The sequence below is a fragment of the Coregonus clupeaformis genome, unplaced genomic scaffold (genome assembly GCF_020615455.1).
Source record: "Coregonus clupeaformis isolate EN_2021a unplaced genomic scaffold, ASM2061545v1 scaf0086, whole genome shotgun sequence".
NCBI lineage: Eukaryota > Metazoa > Chordata > Actinopteri > Salmoniformes > Salmonidae > Coregonus > Coregonus clupeaformis.
In genome coordinates, this window is record NW_025533541.1 from 705,267 (window position 1) to 730,841 (window position 25,575).

Here is a 25,575-nt window from a genome sequence, read left to right on the forward strand (position 1 = left end):
AAAGCCGAATATATTGATAAAAGTCACCTTGTCCGGGTGAGATTTACATGGTTATCAAAACGACGCGCCAGGCTAAGCCTACACGAAAGCCCTTATTTTAAGAGTTTTTAAAATCCCCTATGGGAATGGTGGAAAAACGATTGGAACCATGACCGCTAGGTTTTATTGATATTATGTCACCTCCACTGTAGGGCTCTATATGGATCATGTTTGACTACTGTAAGGCTGCGTTTATACAGGCAGCCCAATTCTGATATTTTTCCACTAATTGGACTTTCGACCAATCAGATCAGCTCTTTTGCCCATAATTGGGCAAAAGATCAGAATTGGACTGCCAGTTAAACATAGGCAGCCCAATTCTGATATTTTTTCCACTAGTCTTTTGACTAATAAGATCAGCTCGGAAAAATATTTAATGTAAAAAAGATCAAGGCTGCGTTCAGTACGTTTTTAATGCTCTGGACCGTTCAATTGAATGGAAAAGGTGCTGTACTGAACGACCAATTGAAAAAACGGGGAGGTTGTGGGTTGGGGAACCCTGTCAGCATGGCCACTGCCCTTTATATGTCACTCTTTGCTTCAAGCCACACCCACCAAACGGGAGCAAACGTACCTCCAGAAGTGTGTTCAGTTCGCTTGAACGTTTGCTACGTTGTGGAATGGTTTGTACTGAACGACCCGTTTCCCCAGAACGTTCTTGTACGTTCTTGAACAGACTTTGAGGTACATTTTCTCCCATTTGGTGGGTATGGCGAGGTGTGGCTTGAAGCCAAGAGTGACGTATTTAAAGGGCAGTGGCCATACTGACAGCGTTCCCCAACCCACCCCCTCCCCGTTTTTCAACTGGTCGTTCAGTACAGCACCGTTTACGTTCATTGAACGTTCCAGAACATAAAAAACTTACTGAACGCAGCCAAAGTCTGTTCAAGAATGTAAAAGAACGTTTTGGAGAAATGTGTCGATCAGTAAAAACTGTTTGACCGCTAGGTTTTATTGATATTATGTCACCTCCACTGTAGGGCTCTTTATGGATCATGTTTGACTACTGTAAGGCTGCGTTTATACAGGCAGCCCAATTCTGATCTTTTTCCACTAATTGGACTTTCGACCAATCAGATCAGCTCGTTTGCCCATAATTGGGCAAAAGATCAGAATTGGACTGCCAGTTAAACAAGGGCAGTGGCCATACTGACAGCGTTCCCCAACCCACCCCCTCCCCGTTTTTCAACTGGTCGTTCAGTACAGCACCGTTTACGTTCATTGAACGTTCCAGAACATAAAAAACTTACTGAACGCAGCCAAAGTCTGTTCAAGAATGTACAAGAACGTTTTGGAGAAACGTGTCGATCAGTAAAAACGTTCAAGTGAACTGAACGCACCTCTGAATTGGGCTGCCTGTCTAAGTGCAGCCTAAGTGGTGTGGGTTGTGTGCAATTAAACTTCTTAAAGCTATAATATGTAACATTTTGCCCGACCTGACCAAATTCACATAGAAAAGTGAGTTATAGATCTGTCATTCTCTAAAAAGTGGTATATATGTTCTATGTGTGATATTTATATGCTTCCTGTTCTTAAGTTTCGTTTTTGCATCACCAGCTTCAAACAGCTGAAATGCAATATTTCACAGTGGTTTAGATGGTACTCTGATTCTCTACACCCCTCAGACTGAACTCTGGACATTGAAGCCAGTTCAACTACATTTGTTCATTGTTCCCCTCTAATCAGGCACTGATTTAGACCTGGGACACCAGGTGGGTGCAATTAATTATCAGGTAGAACAGAAAACCAGCAGGGCCAGGACCTCGTAGGGTCAGATTTTAATACCCCTGCTCTACACTACTTGCTTGTTTTGTCACATAAACTCAAATTAGGTGAACTGTTTAGAATTTTAGCAACCAGGAAATGGCGGAGCAATTTCTGCATAGTGCATCTTTAATTTAAAGAGTGACTGCCCCTAAAAACCAACTAATCCCTTTGAAAACGGCATATGTGGTGTCGATATGAGTCAGAAACCTTTATTTGAGTGTCAAAATTGACTACAAAGTGTAAATAGGATAATTTTGGTCATAAAGTCAGTCTCATCTAAAATGGATTTTGGAACCTGAGTGCGTCACAACGAGTAAATGTAGGTCGGGTTTGGAATGCAATTATGTCAACAATTCATGCCCCCTTTTGCCAAGCTCCACGTGGAAATCGCCTTTCAGCCCACTTCGCTTCCCTTCATTGAATGGGGCTCCGTTGTTTCATCGCCCTGAATGTGTTCAAAGGATCATGGCCATTTGAGACTGAAAAGCCATAGACAGATTGACCATGCCTCCACTTCGACAATGCATGCTTCCAGCAGGTTACACAGCCAACTATGGTTTGCATGCCCTGCCGTAAGACCCTACCATGCGGAATTGGTGGTTGGAGTTCATTGGTCCCCAATGTATGTTATGTTATGTATATTTTTATCAACATCACTATCATCGCTAGAATAGCTGACGTTAGCTAGCTAGCTACCTAACTACACTAATATATAAGAAAAGTATGTGGACACCCCTTCAAATTAGTGGATTCAGCTATTTCAACCACACCCGTTGCTAACAGATGTATAAAATTGAGCACACAACCATGCAATCTCCATAGACAAACATTGGCAGTAGAATGGCCTTACTGAAGAGCTCAGTGACTTTCAACGTGGCACCGTCATTGGATGCCACCTTTCCAACAAGTTACTTAGTAAAATGTCTGTCCTGCTAGAGCTGCCCCGGTAAACTGTAAGTGCTGTTATTATGAAGTGGAAACATCTAGGAGCAACAACGGCTCAGCCACGAAGTGGTAGGCCACACAAGCTCACAGAACGGGACCTGCCGAGAGCAAAAAAACAATCTGTCCTCGGTTGCAACACTCACTACCGAGTTCCAAACTGCCTCTGGAAGCAACGTCAGCACAATAACTGTTCGTCAGGAGCGTCATGAAATGGGTTTCCGTGGCCGAGCAGCCAAACACAAGCCTAAGATCACCATGTGCAATGTCAAGCGTCTGCTGGAGTAGTGTAATGTTCGCTGCCGTTGGACTCTGGAGCAGTGGAAAAGCGTTCTCTGGAGTGATTAATTACGCTTCACCATCTGGCAGACTGATGGACAAATTGGGGTTTGGCGGATGCAAGGAGAACACTATCTGAATGCATAGTGCCAACTGTAAAGTCTGGTGGAGTAGGAATAATGGTCAGGGGCTGTTTTTCATGGTTCTGGCTAGGCCTCCTGTTCCAGTGAAGGGAATTCTTAACGCTACAGAATACAATGACATTCTAGACGATTCTGTGCTTCCAACTTTGTGGCAACAGTTTGGGGAAGGCCCTTTCCTGTTTCAGCATGACAATGCCCCCATGCACAAAGCGAGGTTCATACAGAAATGGTTTGTCGAGATCTGTGTGGAAGAACTTGACTGGCCTGCACAGAGCCCTGACCTCAACCCCATGGAACACCTTTGGGATGAATTGGAACGCCGACTGCGAGCCAGGCCTAATCGCCCAACATCAGTGCCCGACCTCACTAATACTCTTGTGGCTCACAGCAGTGTTCCACAGCAGTGTTCCAACATCTAGTGGAAAGCCGTCCCAGAAGAGTGGAGGCTGTTATAGGAGCAAAGGGGAGACCAACTCCATATTAATGCCCATGATTTTGGAATGAAATGTTCAAGCATGTGTCCACATACTTTTGGTCATGTAGTGTGGCTAGCTAGCTAACGTTAGCCTTCCTCAATACGACTTGGGTTTGGTTTGGAAACATGATAACATTTCAAAAGAAGGCAAATAATTAGTAGGAAAACCTTAATGTCATGATTGTGATGTTGCCAGATAGACTTTAGATGCAGTATAACTCAAGCAATGTCTTCATATTTCCATGCCACCCATGTTTAGGGCAGAAATAAATATTGGATGCAGCTATGGTGTTACTAGCTAACTCATGTCTGATTTAAAACCGTGTACTTCTCTCTGCATTGTTGGGAAGGGCCCGTAAGTAAGTATTTCACTGTTAGTCTATACCTTTACAAAGCATGTGACAAATAAAATGTGATTTATTTGACCAACCCAGGGCCATAGCAAAACATGTCAGTTGTTTGCATAGTGTAACCCCGTTATCGGCCAGAATCCAATCCAATCTGGAGCCAGTCAATCTAGATCTGTAAAACATAGAATTAGCTTCAAATGAGTTTACGTTATTTCTCGAGCTATGTTTATAATTGAGGGATAATGACAATCGTTTACCCTGTTTTTCTGTTAGACAAAGTGCACAGTTGGGTGCCAGACTGATCCCCTGGTCATGAATGGATGCCAGGACCTACCAGAAGGAGCAAAGGTGGGTATAATATTTCCAGCAATGTGATTGCAATGGTTTAGCAACCTCCGGAAATAATTCAATTAACTGTTCGGTTGCTATTTTAACAGCTTGTCAGGCAAGACCTCAGAATAAATGTAATGCGACACAAGTACCCTTGTGACACCTTGGTTGTTGCCAGTCTCCCTTCACTCCTTTGAAAAGGACACGCCATCATGAGAGCTCTGATAGTGACCCGAGTTACTGCCCTGATGACACAGACGGCTTCATAAACAACGTCAGGTAATGTGTGTTATGTGAAAAGTTGTATAAAAAAATACCCAGCTTGATAAACTAGTAGGCTAATTCCCAGCCAAGCAGATACAACTAGTAGAGTCATTTTGGTTGTGAAGTGCATTAGCAAAAAGCTTTGTCCTTAGAACAAAATGTAATTTACCACTTGACTGTCTATTATATCACCCTGTCACAGGCCCTCCCAGTCAACACAACCTCAATAGATTGCCTGCTGCAGTTGTTCGAGAGATATCCAGTTTGCAGTCGAACATGAAGCATAGAGAAGACCAGCAAGGAGGCCCTCATCAGCATCATGCAGACATGCCCTCGCTGTGAGCATTCCTATGAATGGAACAGTCAGCCACATGTTGGCAAGTATCCGGCCAGCAACCTTCACCTGTCATCGACAACAGCTTTCAAAGGCTCATCATTTGTACAAATACAGAAGTTAACCCACATTGATACATTTTGTAACCCAATTGTGAAACATAATATATGTAAACTGACATTATTTGTTGCTTATTAGATGCATATAATGTCCAGGGTATAACCTAGCCTTGTGGAATCAGCCTGACCGCTGTGTTCACCATTCTATTTCACTTCACATTTTATGATATCTGAAGTGAAATAGAAAAGTGAACGCAGCGATCAGGTTGGTACCACCAGGCTAATCATAACCACCATTGATAATGTAGTGTGTGTGTGTGACTGACTGATCGACTGACCTGTATCTTTGATGGGCCAGGAGCTGATTTATGCTGCTATGCCCATCAATGGGGCTCTGGCAAACGTCAACATAGTATCGGTTTGTGTGTCAGATATCATATATTCTAACTGCCATTGGTAATAGAACAGTAACTGTGTGTATGCATTCACAGATACCTGTATGGAGCCAGCACTTGGGAGACTTGCAAGATAATGTGAGTCCAGACTGACAGACGGGCTTGATGCTGATGTCTCTGAATAGATAGACACCTTGAACTCAGAAATACAATTAAACAAGACAAATTATTACTTTTTATTATATTTTGTTATTATTGAATCGAATGGTACTATCAATAGGGGGGGTTGGGATGGACCTGTGTTTTCTTCAAACATATCAGGCAACTCCTGTCTTAGGCTATATGGTGTCCCATACACCATACAGGAAGGGTTGACGACTGGCATGCTTAGCAAGGTAGCCCCAGCACCATCAGACAAAATGCTGATGGGTACAATATCTCTGTCGGCTGTGAATAACAACAGAAGATGAAAGACAATATTAGCACATTGTCATATCAGCAGAATACTGCTTCTACAGTATGATGTGAAGGATGGTTTATTCTACATGGAACTGTTACACTTGAAAGTTATCAAAACACTTTTAGAATGTACAGTGCATTTGGAAAGTATTCAGACCCTTTGACTTTGTCCACGTTTTGTTACGTTACAGCCTTATTCTAAAATGGATTAAATCGTTTTTTTCCCCTCAATCTACACACAATGCCCCATAATGACAAAGCAAAAACATGTTTTTAGAAATGTTTGCAAATTTATTATAAAAAAAACCCGGAAATATTACATTTACACAAGTATTCAGACCCTTTACTCAGTACTTTGTTGAAGCACCTTTGGCAGCGATTACAGCCTTGGGTCTTCTTGTGTATGACACTACAAGCTTGGCACACCTGTATTTGGGGAGTTTCTCCCATTCTTCTCTGCAGATCCTCTCAAGCTCTGTCAGGTTGGATGTGGAGTGTCGCTGGACAGCTATTTTCAGGTCTCTCCAGAGATGTTCGATCGGGTTCAAGTTTGGGCTCTGGCTGGGCCACTCAAGGACATTCAGAGACTTGTCCCGAAACCACTCCTGCTATGTCTTGACTGTGTGCTTAGGGTCATTGTCCTGTTGGAAGGTGAACCGTCTCCCCAGTCTGAGGTCCTGAGCGCTCTGGAGCAGGTTTTCATCAAGGATCTCTCTGTACTTTGCTCCGTTCATCTTTCCCTCAATCCTGACTAGTCTCCCAGTCCCTGCCGCTGAAAAACGTTACATTTACATTTACATTTACGTCATTTAACATCCCCACAGCATGATGCTGCCACCACCATGCTTCACCGTAGGGATGGTGCCAGAGTTCCTCCAGACGTGACACTTAGCATTCAGGCCAAAGAGTCCAATCTTGGTTTTATCAGACCAGAGAATCTTGTTTCTCATGGTCTGAGAGTCCTTTAGGTGCCTTTTGGCAAACTCTAAGCGGGCTGTCATGTGCCTTTTACTGAGGAGTGGCTCCGTCTGGCCATTCTACCATAAAGGGCTGATTGTTGGAGTGCTGCAGAGATTGTTGTCCTTCTGGAAGGTTCTCCCATCTCCACAGAGGAACTCTAGAGCTCTGTCAGAGGGACCATCGGGTTCTTGGTCACCTCCCTGACCAAGGCCCTTCTCCCCCGATTGCTCAGTTTGGCTGGGCAGCCAGCTCTAGGAAGAGTCTTGGTGTTTCCAAACTTCTTCCATTTAAGAATGATGGAGGCCACTGTGTTCTTGGAGACCTTCAATGAGTCAGAAATGTTTTGGTACCCTTCCCCAGATCTGTGCCTCAACACAATCCTGTCTCGGAGCTCTACGGACAATTCCTTTGATCTCATGGCTTGGTTTTTGCTCTGACACACCTTATATAGACAGGTGTGTGCCTTTCCAAATCATGTCCAATCAATTGAATTTACCACAGGTGGACTCCAATCAAGTTGTAGGATGATCAATGGAAACAGGATGCACCTGTGCTCAATTTTCGAGTCTCATACCAAAGGGTCTGAATACTTATATATTTCTGTTTAAAAAAAATGTGTAATCCATTTTAGAATGAGGCTGTAACAAAATGTGGAAAAAGTCAAGGTGTATGAATACTTTCCGAATGCACTGTATACATAAGTTAAGCATTTGCATTAATTACTTCTGTAGGCTACTCAGTATGAGAAGAGTGCCATCCTCCTGCATCTCATATCTGCCTGTAGTTGTTGAACTCTGCCTGCTGGACCCATGAGGCCAACTCTGTCATATTCAGGATGGAGAGTCATGCATTCCACCCCTCCTGCCACCTGACTGCGTCTGTCCATAACCTGTAATGCATTACATCGATGGAAAGGACTTCATCACCCACTGGAAACTTGAAGACAACCTCACCCAGAGAGCTGTGCATGTCAGTGTGTTAGACAGCCAAATCTTTCCATTTGGGAAAATAGACCATAGAAATGCCATTCTAGTTCTGGTTAGACAGCTGAAGCTCTACACACAATTGATTTTGATGTGTTAGGTCAAGTGTAGGCATACTGTCTTTATAAGCACATCAATACGATATTTACAACAATGTTTTGTCTTTGTAACACGAACACATCCATCAATTGTAATATTTTATTTTGGGGGAATGTAGTTAAACTCAAGCTGGGTGATGTTTGTGCAATGTCCACATGTAGTCTACACTACAGTCTATAGGGATAATAATTCTGGCATTTGTCTCCGTGAAAGATCTAACAGCGGATATAAGCAGAGACAAAACTAGCCAGTTATTGAATATTGTGTTGTAGGACAGCTGAGCTGACCACGTGCATTCAACTTGCAGTAGTTAATATCGTTTCTACGGTAACATGTATTTACATGTGATGAAACCTTGAAAGTCAGTTGCAAGCTACTTTCGTAGCAAGGCGTTATAAAACGAGTGTCTTATGAAACACATTCCAGACACTGGTTCTTGCTATCTTGCCATAACTGATTTGACAGAGAAATATCAGCTAGATAGGATAGCCAACTGCTATCACCAAGCTATGTTCGCTACTGTCAGCTTGGCTAAACACAAGGTCAGCGCAGGCTTTAGCCTACACACAGAACTGAATTAGCTGACCATCTTGAGATGGAGATTCAGTCACGAGGGGAGAAGTCCTCCACTTCAAAACGTTGTTCTCTCCATAGCAAAGCTAGCTTAGCTTACCTCGCTGTCACTAAGTTACATTTCATAATGATCATTGATGAAAACTAGGCCAGATCAGGAAGTTCAGTCGCCCTTAAAGTAGTCTGACAAAGTAAAGTGAGTTTCAAGAAGAAAACAACTGGCTGGGAAAATGCAACTATCCCGTTTTTGTTATTTTTTTGTTTTATTTTTTATTTTTATATTTTTGGGGGGGAATGGATCAGCTTAATATTGCAGATAGATTGTATCTTATATCAATGTAATTGTCTGCATCACTTCCAATCCCCCATGTTTAAATTTTTTTTTTTTTTAATTTTTATATATATACTCCCCTTTATTACTTTTCAACCCCACCATCCTTTCCCTACTTGGAGTAAATTAGTGAACAACAATGCCCAGGCCTCTACTTCCGGTCTATACTTACTATCTACACCTTATGGACAGTTACTTTTACAATAATTCTATTATATATATATATATATATATATATATTATTTTTTTATTTTTTATTTTTTTTGCTCCTGAACTTCTTCTACTCTCAACCTCTCCGATCGTTTTCATGATGTCCATCCGGTTTGCTTCTATATGCCATATCTTTCTAACTGTGCTCTTTCCCAAAAGCTCCCAACATACAACCTATATACTTATTATGGACACAGTATGCTTTACATTATTAGCTATCTTTGTTATTATTTGTTGTTATTTGTTATTAGTCCCATCCTTCAACTCTATTCAATACCTCCCATCTATCTCTTAACACCATCCATATAGGATTTCTATTTGCCATATATATTTCAACCGTACTGTGATGTTTTACAAAAGTTCTGAACCTTTCTATTCTCATTGCTTCTACAGATTGTGAATTAAAAATAAACAGTTTTGCTAAAAGTATTATTATATTATTGATTGATTGACTATGACTTTTCAGATCACCCAGTAATGCTATCTGCAAGGTTAGTTCCAGGTAAATATTGCAATCCTTTAGCCATTCCTGGACCTGTGTCCAAAAACAAGCTACAAATGGACAGAACCAAAACAAATGATCTAATGATTCTGTCTCTTCACAGCAAAATCTGCAGAGCTGGGAAGATTGTATCCCCCATATAAATAACATTCTATTGGTAGCAAGGATTTTATATAATAATTTAAATTGAAAGATTCTAATTTTTTAATCCGGTGTCGTTTTGCGTGTCAGTTCATAAACACTATGCCATGGGATCGGTACATCAAAGATCTCTTCCCAACTATTTTGCAATCTATATGGGACGGCTGTCAATCCTTTGGTCCTTAAGTGAAACTGATATATTTTTTTATTTATCACAGTTTTCCTTAACCAATTATGTTCTTTAATGCAAGGCCGACAGACAAGTTCCTTACTTTCTCCCCCTTCCACTTTCCTCTTCCATTTCCTCTTCCGTTTTTGTTTCAGCTTTACATAACTGTCTATGAAAGATATACAGTGAGCTCCAAAAGTATTGGGACAGTGACAGATTCAGATAATTTTGTGCCCAACAGAAATTAATGGTAAATAATGTATTGTTTCATTTTTGGAGTCAGTTTTATTGTAAATAAGAATATAATGTTTCTAAACACTTCTACATGAATGTGGATGCTACCATGATTACGGATAATCCTGAATGAATCGTGAATAACAAGTGAGAAAGTTAGACACACAAATATAATACCCCCAAGACATGCTAACCTCTCACCATTACAATAACAGGGGAGGGTAGATACTTGTGCATATGTTGTGGTGGGAACCAAGCATGTGATTATCAATTTGTATTTGGGGTGTTTTTGCACCTCATATAATTGTCTTACTTACAAGGCTGTCACTGACTACTGTAAACCCCAAAACAACCCACTGTATCTTTAAACGCATTAACACTCCCACAAGTAGTAGCGACGCTCCCCTGCTACGCGCAATGGGCACTATACGCCGTAGTGTCCTACTATCGGTGTGAACCGTGCGCGCCACGGTTTGTAGACGTAGTGCTATAGGGGAGGGAGAGAGAGCGAGAGAGAGCTGTCAAGAGTCTGTTTAGATTTCTACATCAGCACAGTTTGAGCTGGCAGGGGATTTACTCACCAATTTTCAACGGACTCGCACATGCGCCAATCATATAAATCGACGCGGATATGTAGCCTACAGTCATGATTTTTATGCACAGGTGAAAAGTAATGTTTTTCTTATCATAGATTTTCCAAAGAACAGAGGATAGTGATATAGTGTCAGATCAGTGAACATCATATTTATAGCCTAGTTATTGCACAAATAATTATAGACAACACGCGGGAACACCCTTAAAAGTGAACCATGTCCAGGAAAAAGACCGTGAAAGGCAAGGGGAGCTCCAAAAGCCCTACTTCATCTCCGAACAACAGCAAAGACAGCGGGAAAAGTGGGAGTGGGATCGGAGCTGCGGCCCCATCCAACGGAGTGGTGTATCCGAGCCGCCCCTCGCTCAGCAACAGCGGGGAGTTTTATGATATCGCTTTTAAGGTAATACTTTTTACGCACACCATATTGTCAATATTCTCCGATCTCCAGTTGGTCAAATCAGTCTCAAATGGGCTACTTCAATGTTGATGTTCCTCGCAGGCTATAGTGACAGGTACATATATGCTATTCCTTCAGGTCTGTCCAGTGACATGGTCTCAGGGCAATTCGTATTTTTCTGTATGTAAATCTGTGACACTCCAATTAATTACATTATGAATGGAATAGCCGTCGTATAATATCATACGAATTATAGGATTTATAGTATCATACATCTTACCCGGTTGTACAATAGCATACGAATTGGATGAAGTACTCTTCGTCTTGGAGGACGTATAGTATTATACATCTTTCTCTGAGACCAGGTTGCTTGTTCCGTGTAATAACAAGGGAGAATTTAGGTTGGCGGTTAAGGACCTAAACTGAAGGTGACCTAAAAATAAATAATGCACCCCTCCCCAAGTCAAACATATTTTCACATGACCCTCCCCTTGTTCTGTAAAACATTTTTTATGGTTTGCGTTTTCAACACCACAATAAATAGTCAATCTCGACAAACAGAAAATACATCCCTCCCTAATATGTAGGCCTACCCAGTATCAAAGACTTGGCTTGACAATCTCCAAATGTCATTACACTTTTTGGTGTTTTGTAACAGATGTCTCTTTCCAGTCATCAAATGGCCACTGCACCATTTGGATTGATTGATTTTATTTGTCAGTAAAATAAAATAAAATACAAATTGTATTTGTCACATGCGATGTGAAATGCTTACTTACAAGCCCTTAACCAACAATGCTGTTCAAGAAAAAGAGTTAAGAAAATATTTACTAAATAAACTAAAGAAAAAAATGAAATAAAAAGTAACACAATAAAATAACAATACCAAGACTATATACAGGGGTTACCGGTACCGAGTCAATGTGCGGGGGTACAGGTTAGTCAACGTAATTTGTACATGTAGGTAGGGGTAAAGTGACTATGTATAGATAAACAGCGAGTAGCAGCAGTGTAAAATCAAAGGGGGGGGGGGGGTCAAAGTGAATAGTCCAGGTGGCCGTTTCATTAATTGTTCAACAGTCTAATGGCTTGGGGGTAGAAGCTGTTAAGGATCCTTTTGGACCGAGACTTGGCGCTCCGGTACCGCTTGCCGTGCGGTAGCAGAGAGAACAGTCTATGACTTGCGTGACTGGAGTCTTTGACAATTTTTTGGGCCTGCCTCTGATGCCGAGCAGTTGCCATACCAGGCGGTGATGCAACCGGTCAGGATGCTCTCGATGGTGCAGTTGTAGAACTTTTTGAGGATCTAGGGACCCATGTCAAATCTTTTCAGTCTCCTGAGGGGGAGACCTCTTCACGACCATGTTGGTGTGTTTGGACCATGATAGTTTGTTGGTGATGTGGACACCAAGGAACTTGAAACTCTTGACCCGCTCCACTACAGCCCCGTCAATGTGAATAGAGACATGTTCGGCCCTCCTTTTCCTGTAGTCCACAATCATCTCCTTTGTCTTGCTCAAGTTGAGGGAGAGGTTGTTGTCCTGCCACCACACTGCCAGGTCTCTGACCTCCCTATAGGCTGTCTCATCGTTGTCGGTGATCAGGCCTACCACTGTTGTTTCGTCAGCAAACTTAATGAAGGTGTTGGAGTCGTGCTTGGCCACGCAGTCATGGGTGAACAGGGAGTACAGGAGGGGACTAAGCATGCACCCCTGAGGGGCCCCCGTGTTGAGGATCAGCGTGGCAGATGTGTTGTTGCCTACCCTTACCACTTGTGGGCGGCCCATCAGGAAGTCCAGGATCCAGTTGCAGAGGGAGGTGTTTAGTCCCAGGGTCCTTAGCTTAGTGATGTGCTTTTTGGGCACTATGGTGTTGAACGCTGAGCTGTAGTCAATGAACAGCATTCTCACATAGGTGTTCTTTTGTCCAGGTGGGAAAGGGCAGTGTGGAGTGTGATTGAGATTGCGTCATCTGTGAATCTGTTGGGGCGGTATGCGAATTGGAGTTGGTCTAGGGTTTCCGGGATGATGGTGTTGATGTGAGCAATGACCAGCCTTTCAAAGCACTTCATGGCTACCTACGTGAGTGCAACGGGGCGGTAGTCATTTAGGCAGGTTACCTTCACTTTCTTGGGCACAGGGATTATGGTGGTCTGCTTGAAACATGTAGGTATTACAGACTCGGTCAGGGAGAGGTTGAAAATGTCAGTGAAGACATTTGCTAGTTGGTCCGTGCATGCTCTGAGTACACATCCTGGTAATCCGTCTGGCCCCGCGGCCTTGTGAATGTTGACCTGTTTAAAGGTCTTGCTCACATCGACTACGGAGAGCGTGATCACACAGTCCAGAACAGCTGGTGCTCTCATGCATGCTTCAGTGTTGCTTGTCTCGAAGCGAGCATAAAAGGCATTTAGCTCGTCTGGTAGGCTCGCGTTACTGGGCAGATCGTGGTTGGGTTTCCCTTTGTAGTCCGTAATAGTTTGCAAGCCCTGCCACATCCGACGAGCGTCAGAGCTGGTGTAGTATGATTCAATCTTAGTCCTATATTGACGCTTTGCCTGTTTGATGGTTCGTCTGAGGGCATAGCAGGATTTCATATAAGTGTCCGGTTTAGTGTCCCGTTCCTTGAAAGCGGAAGCTCTAGCTTTTAGCTCGGTGTGGATGTTGCCTGTAATCCATGGCTTCTGGTTAGGATATGTACGTACGGTCATTGTGGGGACTACGTCATCAATGCACTTATTGATGAAGCCGGTGACTGAGGTGGTATACTCCTCAATGCCATTGGATGAATCCCAGAACATATTCCAGTCTGTGCTAGCAAAACAGTCCTGTAGCATCCACGTCATCTGACCACTTCCGTATTGAGCGAGTCACTGGTACTTCCTGCTTTAGTTTATGCTTGTAAGCAGCAATCCGGAGGATAGAATTATGGTCAGATTTGCCAAATGGAGGGCGAGGGAGAGCTTTGTATGCATCTCTGTGTGTGGAGTAAAGGTGGACTAGAGTTTTTTTCCCCTCTCTCCTTATTAATTAGTGAACTTAATTAATCAATCAAGTACAAGGGGTGGAGCGAAATCCCGCAGAGACCCGACCCTCCGTGGAATCAGTTTGACACGTGGCCTACATGATGAGATGATTATGTTCAAAAGTGTGAGATTATTTTTATTTGTCAAACAGCAGCCAAGCATTGATCATCATGTCACCAGAATAAGACCCTCGACACTTACTGAAAGGAGCATCAAGCTCATCACCGTGCACTTTCACCACCCTGTCAAGTTCATCATTTGTTTCATCTGTAGCCTAATAAACGACATGCTTTCCCGAGTCGTAGTGGAAGGACCACACAACATATCATTGCGTGTCCAAATTTACTTCGATATAGGGGATATAGTACTGGGCGGTACACCATATTTTACTAGGCCTATTCCTGGTTGCTAAAATTCTAATAATTCTCAGAATTTCAGTTTGTGACGAAACAAGCAGTCATTGTGTAGAGAATTATTTTACCATCTAAACCGCTGTGAAATATATTTTCCATAACTAAGAAGTATTGTCTTTCAGCTGTTTGAAGGTGGTGTACAATACAGAAAGTAAAAGACGCAAAAACAAAACTTAAGAATGGGAAACATAAATGGTGTACATAGAACAGATCTACCGCTTCTTAGACTTGCTTTCAATGAGAATGGTTGCCAAAAAAGTTACAATGTAGCTTTAATGTAGCCAAAGATTATAGGGTCCCTTTAGGAAACACTGACCAACACTTTGGTTCCTACCCTGTCACAATAACTCCTCCCTGTCATGTCAAACAACACTGTATTCAAAGTGCCCACTATTATATGATATTATTAATTTAAGTGTCTTACACCTAAAGTATTTCACCCCCCTTGGCATTTTTCCTATTTTGTTGCCTTACAACCTGGAATTAAAATTGATTTTTGGGGGGTTTGTATCATTTGATTTACACAACATGCCTACCACTTTGAAGATGCAAAATATATTTTTTGTGAAACAAACAAGAAATAACACAAAAAAACTGAAAACTTGAGCGTGCATAACTATACACCCCCCCAAAGTCAATAATTTGTAGAGCCACCTTTTGCAGCAATTACAGCTGCAAGTCTCTTGGGGTATAAGCTTGGCACATCTAGCCACTGGGATTTTTGCCCATTCTTCAAGGCAAAACTGCTCCAGCTCCTCCAAGTTGGATGGGTTCCACTGGTGTACAGCAATCTTTAAGTCATACCACATATTCTCAATTGGATTTAGGTCTGGACTTTGACTAGGCCATTCCAAGACGTTTAAATGTTTCCCCTTAAACCATTCAAGTGTTGCTTTAGCAGTATGCTTAGGGTCATTGTCCTGCTGAAAGGTGAACCTCCGTCCCAGTCTCAAATCTCTGGAAGACTGAAACAGGTTTCCCTCAAGAATTTCCCTGTATTTAGCGCCATCCATCATTCCTTCAATTCTGACCAGTTTCCCAGTCCCTGCCGAAGACAAACACCACCATGCTTCACTGTGGGGATGGTGTTCTCGGGGTGATGAGAGGTGTTGGGTTTGCGCCAGACATAGTGTTTTCCTTGATGGCCAAAAAGCTCAATTTTAGTCTCATCTGACCAGAGTACCTTCTTCCATATGTTTGGGGAGTCTCCCACATGGCTTTTGGCGAACACCAAACTTATTTTGCTTATTTTTTTCTTTACGCAATGGCATTTTTTCTCGCCCCTCTTCCGTAAAACCCAGCTCTGTGGAGTGTACGGCTTAAAGTGGTCCTATGGACAGATACTCCAATCTCCACTGTGGAGCTTTGCAGCTCCTTCAGGGTTATCTTTGATCTCTTTGTTGCCTCTGATTAATGCCCTCCTTGCCTGGTCCTTGACTTTTGGTGGTCAGCTCTCTCTTGGCAGGTTTGTTGTGGTGCCATATTCTTTCCATTTTTTAATAATGGATTTAATGGTGCTCCGTGGGATGTTCAAAGTTTCTGATATGTTTTTTTATAACCCAACCCTGATCTGTACTTCTCCACAACTTTGTCCCTGACCTGTTTGGAGAGCTCTTTCGTCTTCATGGTGCTTAGTGGTGTTGCAGACTCTGGGGCCTTTCAGAACAGGTGTATATATATGTCACGATCGTCGGGAACAGAGGAGGACCAAGGCGCAGCGTGGAATGCGAACATATTTAATAAATAATGATCACACGAACAAAACAACAAAATGAAAACGTGACGTCCCTGGTTACATTCACAAACCAACACGGAACAAGAAACCACACCAAATGAATGCCTAACGGCTACCTAAGTATGACTCCCAATCAGAGACAACGAGCTACAGCCGTCTCTGATTGGGAGCCACCCTGGCCAACATAGATATACAAAACCAGAACAAACACAAACGAAAACTCACACCCTGGCTCAACATACTAGAGTCCCCAGAGCCAGGGCGTGACAGTACCCCCCCCCATAGGCGCGGACTCCGACCGCGCCAACCAAACACCACAGGGGAGGGACTGGGTGGGCACTCCGCCTTGGAGGCGTGATCCCCACTCCCTCTCTAACCCCCCAAAGTACCCCTGGTCCGGTCTGACCCTGCTGACCGGAGCTGGACTGCACACTGGTGGAGCGGATTGCTCTAGCTCCGGCGTGACGCAGCTGACCCGTGCCGAACCAGGCACCGGTGGAACAGGCACGGGCTGTGCCGTACTTACGACGCACACTACTGGCTTGGTGTGGGGAGCAGGAACGGGCCGAGCCGGGCTGACGCAAACGCACCACTGACTTGGTGCGGGGAGCAGGAGCGGGCCGGACCGGGCTGACGGGGCGCACCACTGACTTGGTGCGGGGAGCAGGAACGGGCCGAGCCGGGCTGACGAGCGCACCACTGACTTGGTGCGGGGAGCAGGAACGGGCCGAGCTGGGCTGACGAAACGCACCACTGACTTGGTGCGGGGGAGCAGGAACGGGTCGAGGCTGGGCTGACGACGCACACCACTGACTTGGTGCGGGGAGCAGGAACGGGCCGGGCCGGGCTGGCGACGCGCACCACTGACTTGGTGCGGGGAGCAGGAATGGGCCGGACCGGGCTGACGACGCGCACCACTGACTTGGAGCAGGAACGGGCCGGACCGGGCTGACGATGCGCACCACAGGTTTGGTGCGGGGAGCAGGAAAAGGCCGGGCCGGGCTGGCGACGCGCACCGTAGGCTTGGTGCGAGTGGCAGGCACAGGCCGGACCGTACTGGGAACACACACCACTGGCCCTACGCGGGGATCAGGAACAGGCCGGACCGGACTGGCAACACACCCCAGTACCTCTCCCCGTGCCTCTACATCCTCCTTCCCCCTGGTGACCAGTGACTCCCGTAACCTGGCGGCCTCCTGCTGCCCCGTCGTCCACGGCGTGAGCCCCCCCCTAAAAAATTTCTGGGCGTCTCTCCTTCCCGTGGACCAGGTCTCCATGTCTCTCGCCAGACTCTCGCCCTTCTGCTTCCAAGTCCAGCCTCTCTCTTCCTCACACAGCTTGACCCAGTCGAGGAGGCGAAGGAGATCCGCTAGAGATCTCCCAGGCGATGGCTCCTGGACACGCTGCTTGGTCCAGTCTTGGTGGTTTCTTCTGTCACGATCGTCGGGAACAGAGGAGGACCAAGGCGCAGCGTGGAATGCGAACATATTTAATAAATAATGATCACACAAACAAAACAACAAAACGAAAACGTGACGTCCCTGGTTACATTCACAAACCAACACGGAACAAGAAACCACACCAAATGAATGCCTAACGGCTACCTAAGTATGACTCCCAATCAGAGACAACGAGCTACAGCCGTCTCTGATTGGGAGCCACCCTGGACAACATACAGTGGGGAAAAAAAGTATTTAGTCAGCCACCAATTGTGCAAGTTCTCCCACTTAAAAAGATGAGAGAGGCCTGTAATTTTGATCATAGGTACACGTCAACTATGACAGACAAAATGAGAAACAAAAATCCAGAAAATCACATTGTAGGATTTTTTATGAATTTATTTGCAAATTATGGTGGAAAATAAGTATTTGGTCAATAACAAAAGTTTCTCAATACTTTGTTATATACCCTTTGTTGGCAATGACACAGGTCAAACGTTTTCTGTAAGTCTTCACAAGGTTTTCACACACTGTTGTTGGTATTTTGGCCCATGCAGATCTCCTCTAGAGCAGTGATGTTTTGGGGCTGTCGCTGGGCAACACAGACTTTCAACTCCCTCCAAAGATTTTCTATGGGGTTGAGATCTGGAGACTGGCTAGGCCACTCCAGGACCTTGAAATGCTTCTTACGAAGCCACTCCTTCGTTGCCCGGGCGGTGTGTTTGGGATCATTGTCATGCTGAAAGACCCAGCCACGTTTCATCTTCAATGCCCTTGCTGATGGAAGGAGGTTTTCACTCAAAATCTCACGATACATGGCCCCATTCATTCTTTCCTTTACACGGATCAGTCGTCCTGGTCCCTTTGCAGAAAAACAGCCCCAAAGCATGATGTTTCCACCCCCCATGCTTCACAGTAGGTATGGTGTTCTTTAGAGGCAACTCAGCATTATTTGTCCTCCAAACACAACGAGTTGAGTTTTTACCAAAAAGTTATATTTTGGTTTCATCTGACATTCTCCCCAATCCTCTTCTGGATCATCCAAATGCACTCTAGCAAACTTCATACGGGCCTGGACATGTACTGGCTTAAGCAAGGGGACACGTCTTGCACTGCAGGATTTGAGTCCCTGGCGGCGTAGTGTGATACTGATGGTAGGCTTTGTTACTTTGGTCCCAGCTCTCTGCAGGTCATTCACTAGGTCCCCCCGTGTGGTTCTGGGATTTTTGCTCACCGTTCTTGTGATCATTTTGACCCCACGGGGTGAGATCTTGCGTGGAGCCCCAGATCGAGGGAGATTATCTGTGGTCTTGTATGTCTTCCATTTCCTAATAATTGCTCCCACAGTTGATTTCTTCAAACCAAGCTGCTTACCTATTGCAGATTCAGTCTTCCCAGCCTGGTGCAGGTCTACAATTTTGTTTCTGGTGTCCTTTGACAGCTCTTTGGTCTTGGCCATAGTGGAGTTTGGAGTGTGACTGTTTGAGGTTGTGGACAGGTGTCTTTTATACTGATAACAAGTTCAAACAGGTGCCATTAATACAGGTAACGAGTGGAGGACAGAGGAGCCTCTTAAAGAAGAAGTTACAGGTCTGTGAGAGCCAGAAATCTTGCTTGTTTGTAAGTGACCAAATACTTATTTTCCAGCATAATATGCAAATAAATTCATTACAAATCCTACAATTTGATTTTCTGGATATTTTTTTCTCAATTTGTCTGTCATAGTTGACGTGTACCTATGATGAAAATTACAGGCCTCTCTCATCTTTTTAAGTGGGAGAACCTGCACAATTGGTGACTGACTAAATACTTTTTTTCCCCACTGTAGATATACAAAACCAGAACAAACACAAACGAAAACTCACACCCTGGCTCAACATACTAGAGTCCCCAGAGCCAGGGCGTGACAATATATAACTAATTCTGTGACTTCTGAAGGTAGTTGGTTGCACCAGATCTTATTTAGGGGCTTCATAGCAAAGGGGTTGAGTACATACAGTGGGGAAAAAAAGTATTTAGTCAGCCACCAATTGTGCAAGTTCTCCCACTTAAAAAGATGAGAGAGGCCTGTAATTTTCATCATAGGTACACGTCAACTATGACAGACAAAATGAGAAAAAAAATCCAGAAAATCACATTGTAGGATTTTAATGAATTTATTGGCATATGATGGTGGAAAATAAGTATTTGGTCAATAACAAAAGTTTCTCAATACTTTGTTATATACCCTTTGTTGGCAATGACACAGGTCAAACGTTTTCTGTAAGTCTTCACAAGGTTTTCACACACTGTTGCTGGTATTTTGGCCCATTCCTCCATGCAGATCTCCTCTAGAGCAGTGATGTTTTGGGGCTGTCGCTGGGCAACACAGACTTTCAACTCCCCTCCAAAGATTTTCTATGGGGTTGAGATCTGGAGACTGGCTAGGCCACTCCAGGACCTTGAAATGCTTCTTACCTAGCCACTCCTTCGTTGTCCCGGGCGGTGTGTTTGGGATCATTGTCATGCTGAATGACCCAGCCACGTTTCATCTTCAATGCCCTTGCTGATGGAAGGAGGGTTTCACTCAAAATCTCACGATACATGGCCCCATTCATTCTTTCCTTTACACGGATCAGTCGTCCTGGTCCCTTTGCAGAAAAACAGCCCCAAAGCATGATGTTTCCAACCCCATGCTTCACAGTAGGTATGGTGTTCTTTGGATGCAACTCAGCATTCTTTGTCCTCCAAACATGACGAGTTGAGTTTTTACCAAAAAGTTATATTTTGGTTTCATCTGACCATATGACATTCTCCCAATCCTCTTCTGGATCATCCAAATGCACTTCAGACGGGCCTGGACATGTACTGGCTTAAGCAGGGGGACACGTCTCGCACTGCAGGATTTGAGTCCCTGGCGGCGTAGTGTGTTACTGATGGTTGGCTTTGTTACTTTGGTCCCAGCTCTCTGTAGGTCATTCACTAGGTCCCCCGTGTGGTTCTGGGATTTTTGCTCACCGTTCTTGTGATCATTTTGACCCCACGGGGTGAGATCTTGCGTGGAGCCCCAGATCGAGGGAGATTATCAGTGGTCTTGTATGTCTTCCATTTCCTAATAATTGCTCCCACAGTTGATTTCTTCAAACCAAGCTGCTTACCTATTGCAGATTCAGTCTTCCCAGCCGGGTGCAGGTCTACAATTTTGTTTTTGGTGTCCTTTGACAGCTCTTTGGTCTTGGCCATTGTGAAGTTTGGAGTGTGACTGTTTGAGGTTGTGGACAGGTGTCTTTTATACTGATAATAAGTTCAAACAGGTGCCATTAATACAGGTAACGAATGGAGGACAGAGGAGCCTCTTAAAGAAGAAGTTACAGGTCTGTGAGAGCCAGAAATCTTGCTTGTTTGTAGGTGACCAAATACTTATTTTCCACCATAATTTGCAAATAAATTCATTAAAAATCCTACAATGGGATTTTCTGGATTTTTTTTCTCAATTTGTCTGTCATAGTTGACGTGTACCTATGATGAAAATTACAGGCCTCTCTCATCTTTTTAAGTGGGAGAACTTGCACAATTGGTGGCTGACTAAATACTTTTTTCCCCCACTGTATGCACGCACCACTTTTCTGTTATTAACTTTTTAGAATTTTTTTAAACAAGTTATTTTTTTTATTTCACTTCACCAATTTGGACTATTTTGTGTATGTCCATTACATGAAATCCAAATAAAAATCAATTTAAATTACAGGTTGTAATGCAACTAAATAGGAAAAACGCCAAGTGGGATGAATACTTTTGCAAGGCACTGTACCGGTGCCCAGACCACAGGGGCTTACAAGACACTACAAAGCAAAATAAATGTTGACAAATTATACACATACAATAGTGCTCAAAATAGCTCACGTTAACATATGTAGCTTAAGAAACAAGGTTCATGAAATCAATGATTTGCTAGTAACAGATGACAGTCATATTCTGACTATCTCTGAAACTCACTTAGATAATACCTTTGATGATACAGTGGTAGCAATACAAGGTTATATCATTTACAGAAAAGATAGAACTGCCAATGTTGGAGGTGTTGCTGTTTATATTCAGAACCACATTCCTGTGAAGATTAGAGAGGATCTCATGTTAAATACTGTTGAAGTAATATGGCTACAGGTTCATCTGCCTCACCTAAACCCATTCTGGTGGGAAGCTGCTATAGACTACCAAGTGCTAACAGTCAGTATCTGGATAACATGTGTGAAATGCTTGATAATGTATGTGATATCAATAGAGAGGTATACTTTCTGGGTGATTTAAATATTGACTGGCTTTCATCAGGCTGCCCACTCAATAGAAAGCTTCAAACTGTAACCAGTGCCTGCAACCTGGTTCAGGTTATCAGTCAACCTACCAGGGTAGTTACAAACAGTACAGGAATTAAATCATCAACATGTATTGATTGTATCTTTACTAATGCTACAGAGATTTGTTTGAAAGCAGTATCCAAATCCATTGGATGTAGTGATCACAATATAGTAGCCATATCTAGGAAAATCAAAGTTCCAAAGGCTGGGCCTAATATTGTGTATAAGAGGTCATACAATACGTTTTGTAGTGATTCCTATGTTGTTGATATAAAGAATATATGTTGGTCCGTGGTGTGTAATGAGGAGCAAACAGACACTGCACTTGACACTTGTATGAAATTGCTTATTCCAGTTTATAATAAGCATGCACCCATTAAGAAAATGACTGTAAAAACTGTTAAATCCCCGTGGATTGATGAGGAATTGAAAAATTGTATGGTTGAGAGGGATGAGGCAAAAGGAATGGCAAATAAGTCTGGCTGCACATCCGATTGGCAAACGTATTGCAAATTGAGAAATCATGTGACTAAACTGAATAAAAAGAAGAAGAAACTACACTATGAAACAAAGATAAATTACATAAATAATGATAGTAAAAAGCTTTGGAGCACCTTAATTGAAATTTTAGGAAAAAAGGCAAACTCAGCTCCATCATTCAGTGAATCAGATGGCTAATTCATCACAAAACCAACTGATATTGCCAACTACTTTAATGATTTTTTCATTGGCAAGATTAGCAAACTTAGGCATGACATGCCAGCAACAATTGCTGACACTACACATCCAAGTATATCTGACCAAATTATGAAAGACAAACATTGTAATTTTGAATTCCGTAAAGTGAGTGTGGAAGAGGTGAAAAAATTGTTGTCTATCAGCAATGACAAGCCACCGGGGTCTGAAAACTTGGATGGAAAATTACTGAGGATAATAGCGGACGATATTGCCACTCCTATTTGCCATATTTTCAATTTAACCCTACTAGAATGTGTATGCCCCCAGGCTTGGAGGGAAGCAAAAGTCATTCCGCTACCTAAGAATAGTAAAGCCCCCTTTACTGGCTCAAATAGCCTACCAATTAGCCTTTTACCAACCCTTAGTAAACTATTGGAAAACATTGTGTTTGACCAGATACAATGCTATTTTACAGTAAACAAATTGACAACAAACTTTCAGCATGCTTATAGAGAAGGACATTCAACAATCACAACACTTACACAAATGACTGATGATTGGCTGAGAGATGATAAAAAGATTGTGGGGGCTGTTTTGTTAGACTTCAGTGTGGCTTTTGACATTATCGATCATAGTCTGCTGCTGGAAAAACGTATGTGTTATGGCTTTACTCCACCTGCTATATTGTGGATACAGAGTTACCAGTCTAACAGAACACAGAGGGGGTTATTTAATGGAAGCCTCTCCAACATAATCCAGGTAGAATCAGGAATTCCCCAGGGCAGCTGTCTAGGCCCATTACTTTTTTCAATCTTTACTAATGACATGCCACTGGCTTTGAGTAAAGCCAGTGTGTCTATGTATGCGGATGACTCAACACTATACATGTCAGCTACTACAGCGACTGAAATGACTGCAACACTTAACAAAGAGTTGCAGTTAGTTTCAGAGTGGGTGGCAAGGAATAAGTTAGTCCTACATATTTCTCAAACTAAAAGCATTGTATTTGGAACAAATCATTCACTAAACTCCAAACCTCAACTAAATATTGTAATAAATAATGTGGAGATTGAGCAAGTTGAGGTGATTAAACTGCTTGGAGTAACCCTGGATTGTAAACTGTCATGGTCAAAACATATTGATACAACAGTAGCTAAGATGGGGAGAAGTCTGTCCATAATAAAATGCTGCCCTACGTTCTTAACAGCAGTATGAACAAGGCAGGTCCTACAGGCTCTAGTTTGATCGCACCTGGACTACTGTTCAGTCGTGTAGTCAGGTGCCACAAAGAGGGACTTAGGAAAAGTGCAACTGGCTCAAAACAGGGCAGCATGGCTGGCCCTTGGATGTACACAGAGAGCAAACATTAATAATATGCCTGTCAATCTCTCCTGGCTCAAAGTGGAGGAGAGAATGACTTCATCACTTCTTGTGTTTGTGAGAGGTGTTGACATGTTGAAAGCACCGAGCTGTCTGTTTGAACGACTGGCACACAGCCCAGACACCCATGCATACCCAACAAGACGTGCCACCAGAGGTCTCTTCACAGTCCCCAATTCCAGAACAGACTATGGGAGGCGCACAGTACTACATAGAGCCATGACTACATGGAACTCTATTCCATATCAGGTAACTGATGCAAGCAGTAGAATCAGATTTAAAAAACAGATAAAAATACACCTTATGGAACAGCGGGGACTGTGAAGCAACACAAACATAGACACATGCATACACACACATGATAACATACGCTCTATACACACACTGTCACGCCCTGGCTCTGGGGACTCTTTAATGTTGAGCCAGGGTGTTAGTTTCTATGTTTAGTTTTCTAGGTTTCTGTTCTAGATCGTTGTTTTCTATGTTGGCCAGGGTGGTTCCCAATCAGAGGCAGCTGATTCTCGTTGTCTCTGATTGGGAACCATACTTGGGCAGCCTGTTGGAACTTTTGTTTTGTGGGATCTTGTTCCGGAAGGTTTGTGTATTTAACCTAGGACTTCACGTATCGTTTATTGTTTTGGTTCGTTGTGTGTACACTAATAAAAGTATGTACGCCTATCACGCTGCGCCTTGGTCCGCTGTTTATGACGATCGTGACAGAAGATCCCACCTCGACTGGATCAAGCAGCGTGACGAGGAGAGAGGATGGACTTGGGAGGAGATGAGTGCGAGTCTGGCAAGAGGGATGGAGGCCTTGAGCACGGGGGAGAGACAAGCCCAATAAATGTTTAGGGGGGGGGCTCACACCGTGGACGGCGAGGCAGCGGGAGGCCGCGATAGAGCGGTTCGGCAGGTTAGCAGAGGAGGCCGCCAGGTTACGGGGGCCACTGGTCACGAGGGAGAAGGGTCGTGTAGAGGCACGGCGAGAGGTACTGGGGTGTGTTACCAGTCCGGTCCGGCCCGTTCCTGATTCCCGCACAAGGCCAGTGGTGTGTGTTCCCAGTACGGTCAGGCCCGTTCCTGCTCCCCGCACTAAGCCAGTGGTGCGCGTCGCCAGCCCGGTCCGGCATGTTCCTGCTCCCCGCACCAAGCCAGTGGTGCGCGTCGCCAGCCCTGTCCGGCCTGTTCCTGCTCCCCGCACCAAGCCAGTGGTGCGCATCGACAGCCCGGTCCGGCCTGTTCCTGCTCCCCGCACCAAGCCAGTGGTGCGCGTCGCCAGCCCGGTCCGGCCTGTTCCTGCTCCCCGCACCAAGTCAGTGGTGCGCGTCGTCAGCCCGGTCCGGCCTGTTCCTGCTCCCCGCACCAAGCCAATGGTGCGCGTCGCCAGCCCGGTCCGGCCTGTTCCCGCTCCCCGCACCAAGCCAATGGTGCGCGTCGCCAGCCCGGTCCGGCCTGTTCCCGCTCCCCGCACCAAGCCAGTGGTGCGCGTCGTCAGCCCGGTCCGGCCCGTTCCCGCTCCCCGCACCAAGCCAGTGGTGCGC

The 25,575-nt window shown here is 44.1% G+C and overlaps 1 protein-coding gene across 1 annotated transcript in view; it reads left to right on the top strand.

Moving 5' to 3' along the window:
* Positions 1-10,489: 10,489 nt before the first annotated feature.
* The window catches only part of LOC121551815 (ras-related protein Rab-26), a 151,283-nt gene continuing 136,197 nt past the window's right edge, over positions 10,490-25,575 (top strand). The window contains exon 1 of the mRNA XM_041864546.2: positions 10,490-11,033. Coding sequence (XP_041720480.1) covers positions 10,848-11,033 — 186 coding nt within the window. The 5' untranslated portion in view covers positions 10,490-10,847. The remainder of the gene's footprint in view (positions 11,034-25,575) is intronic.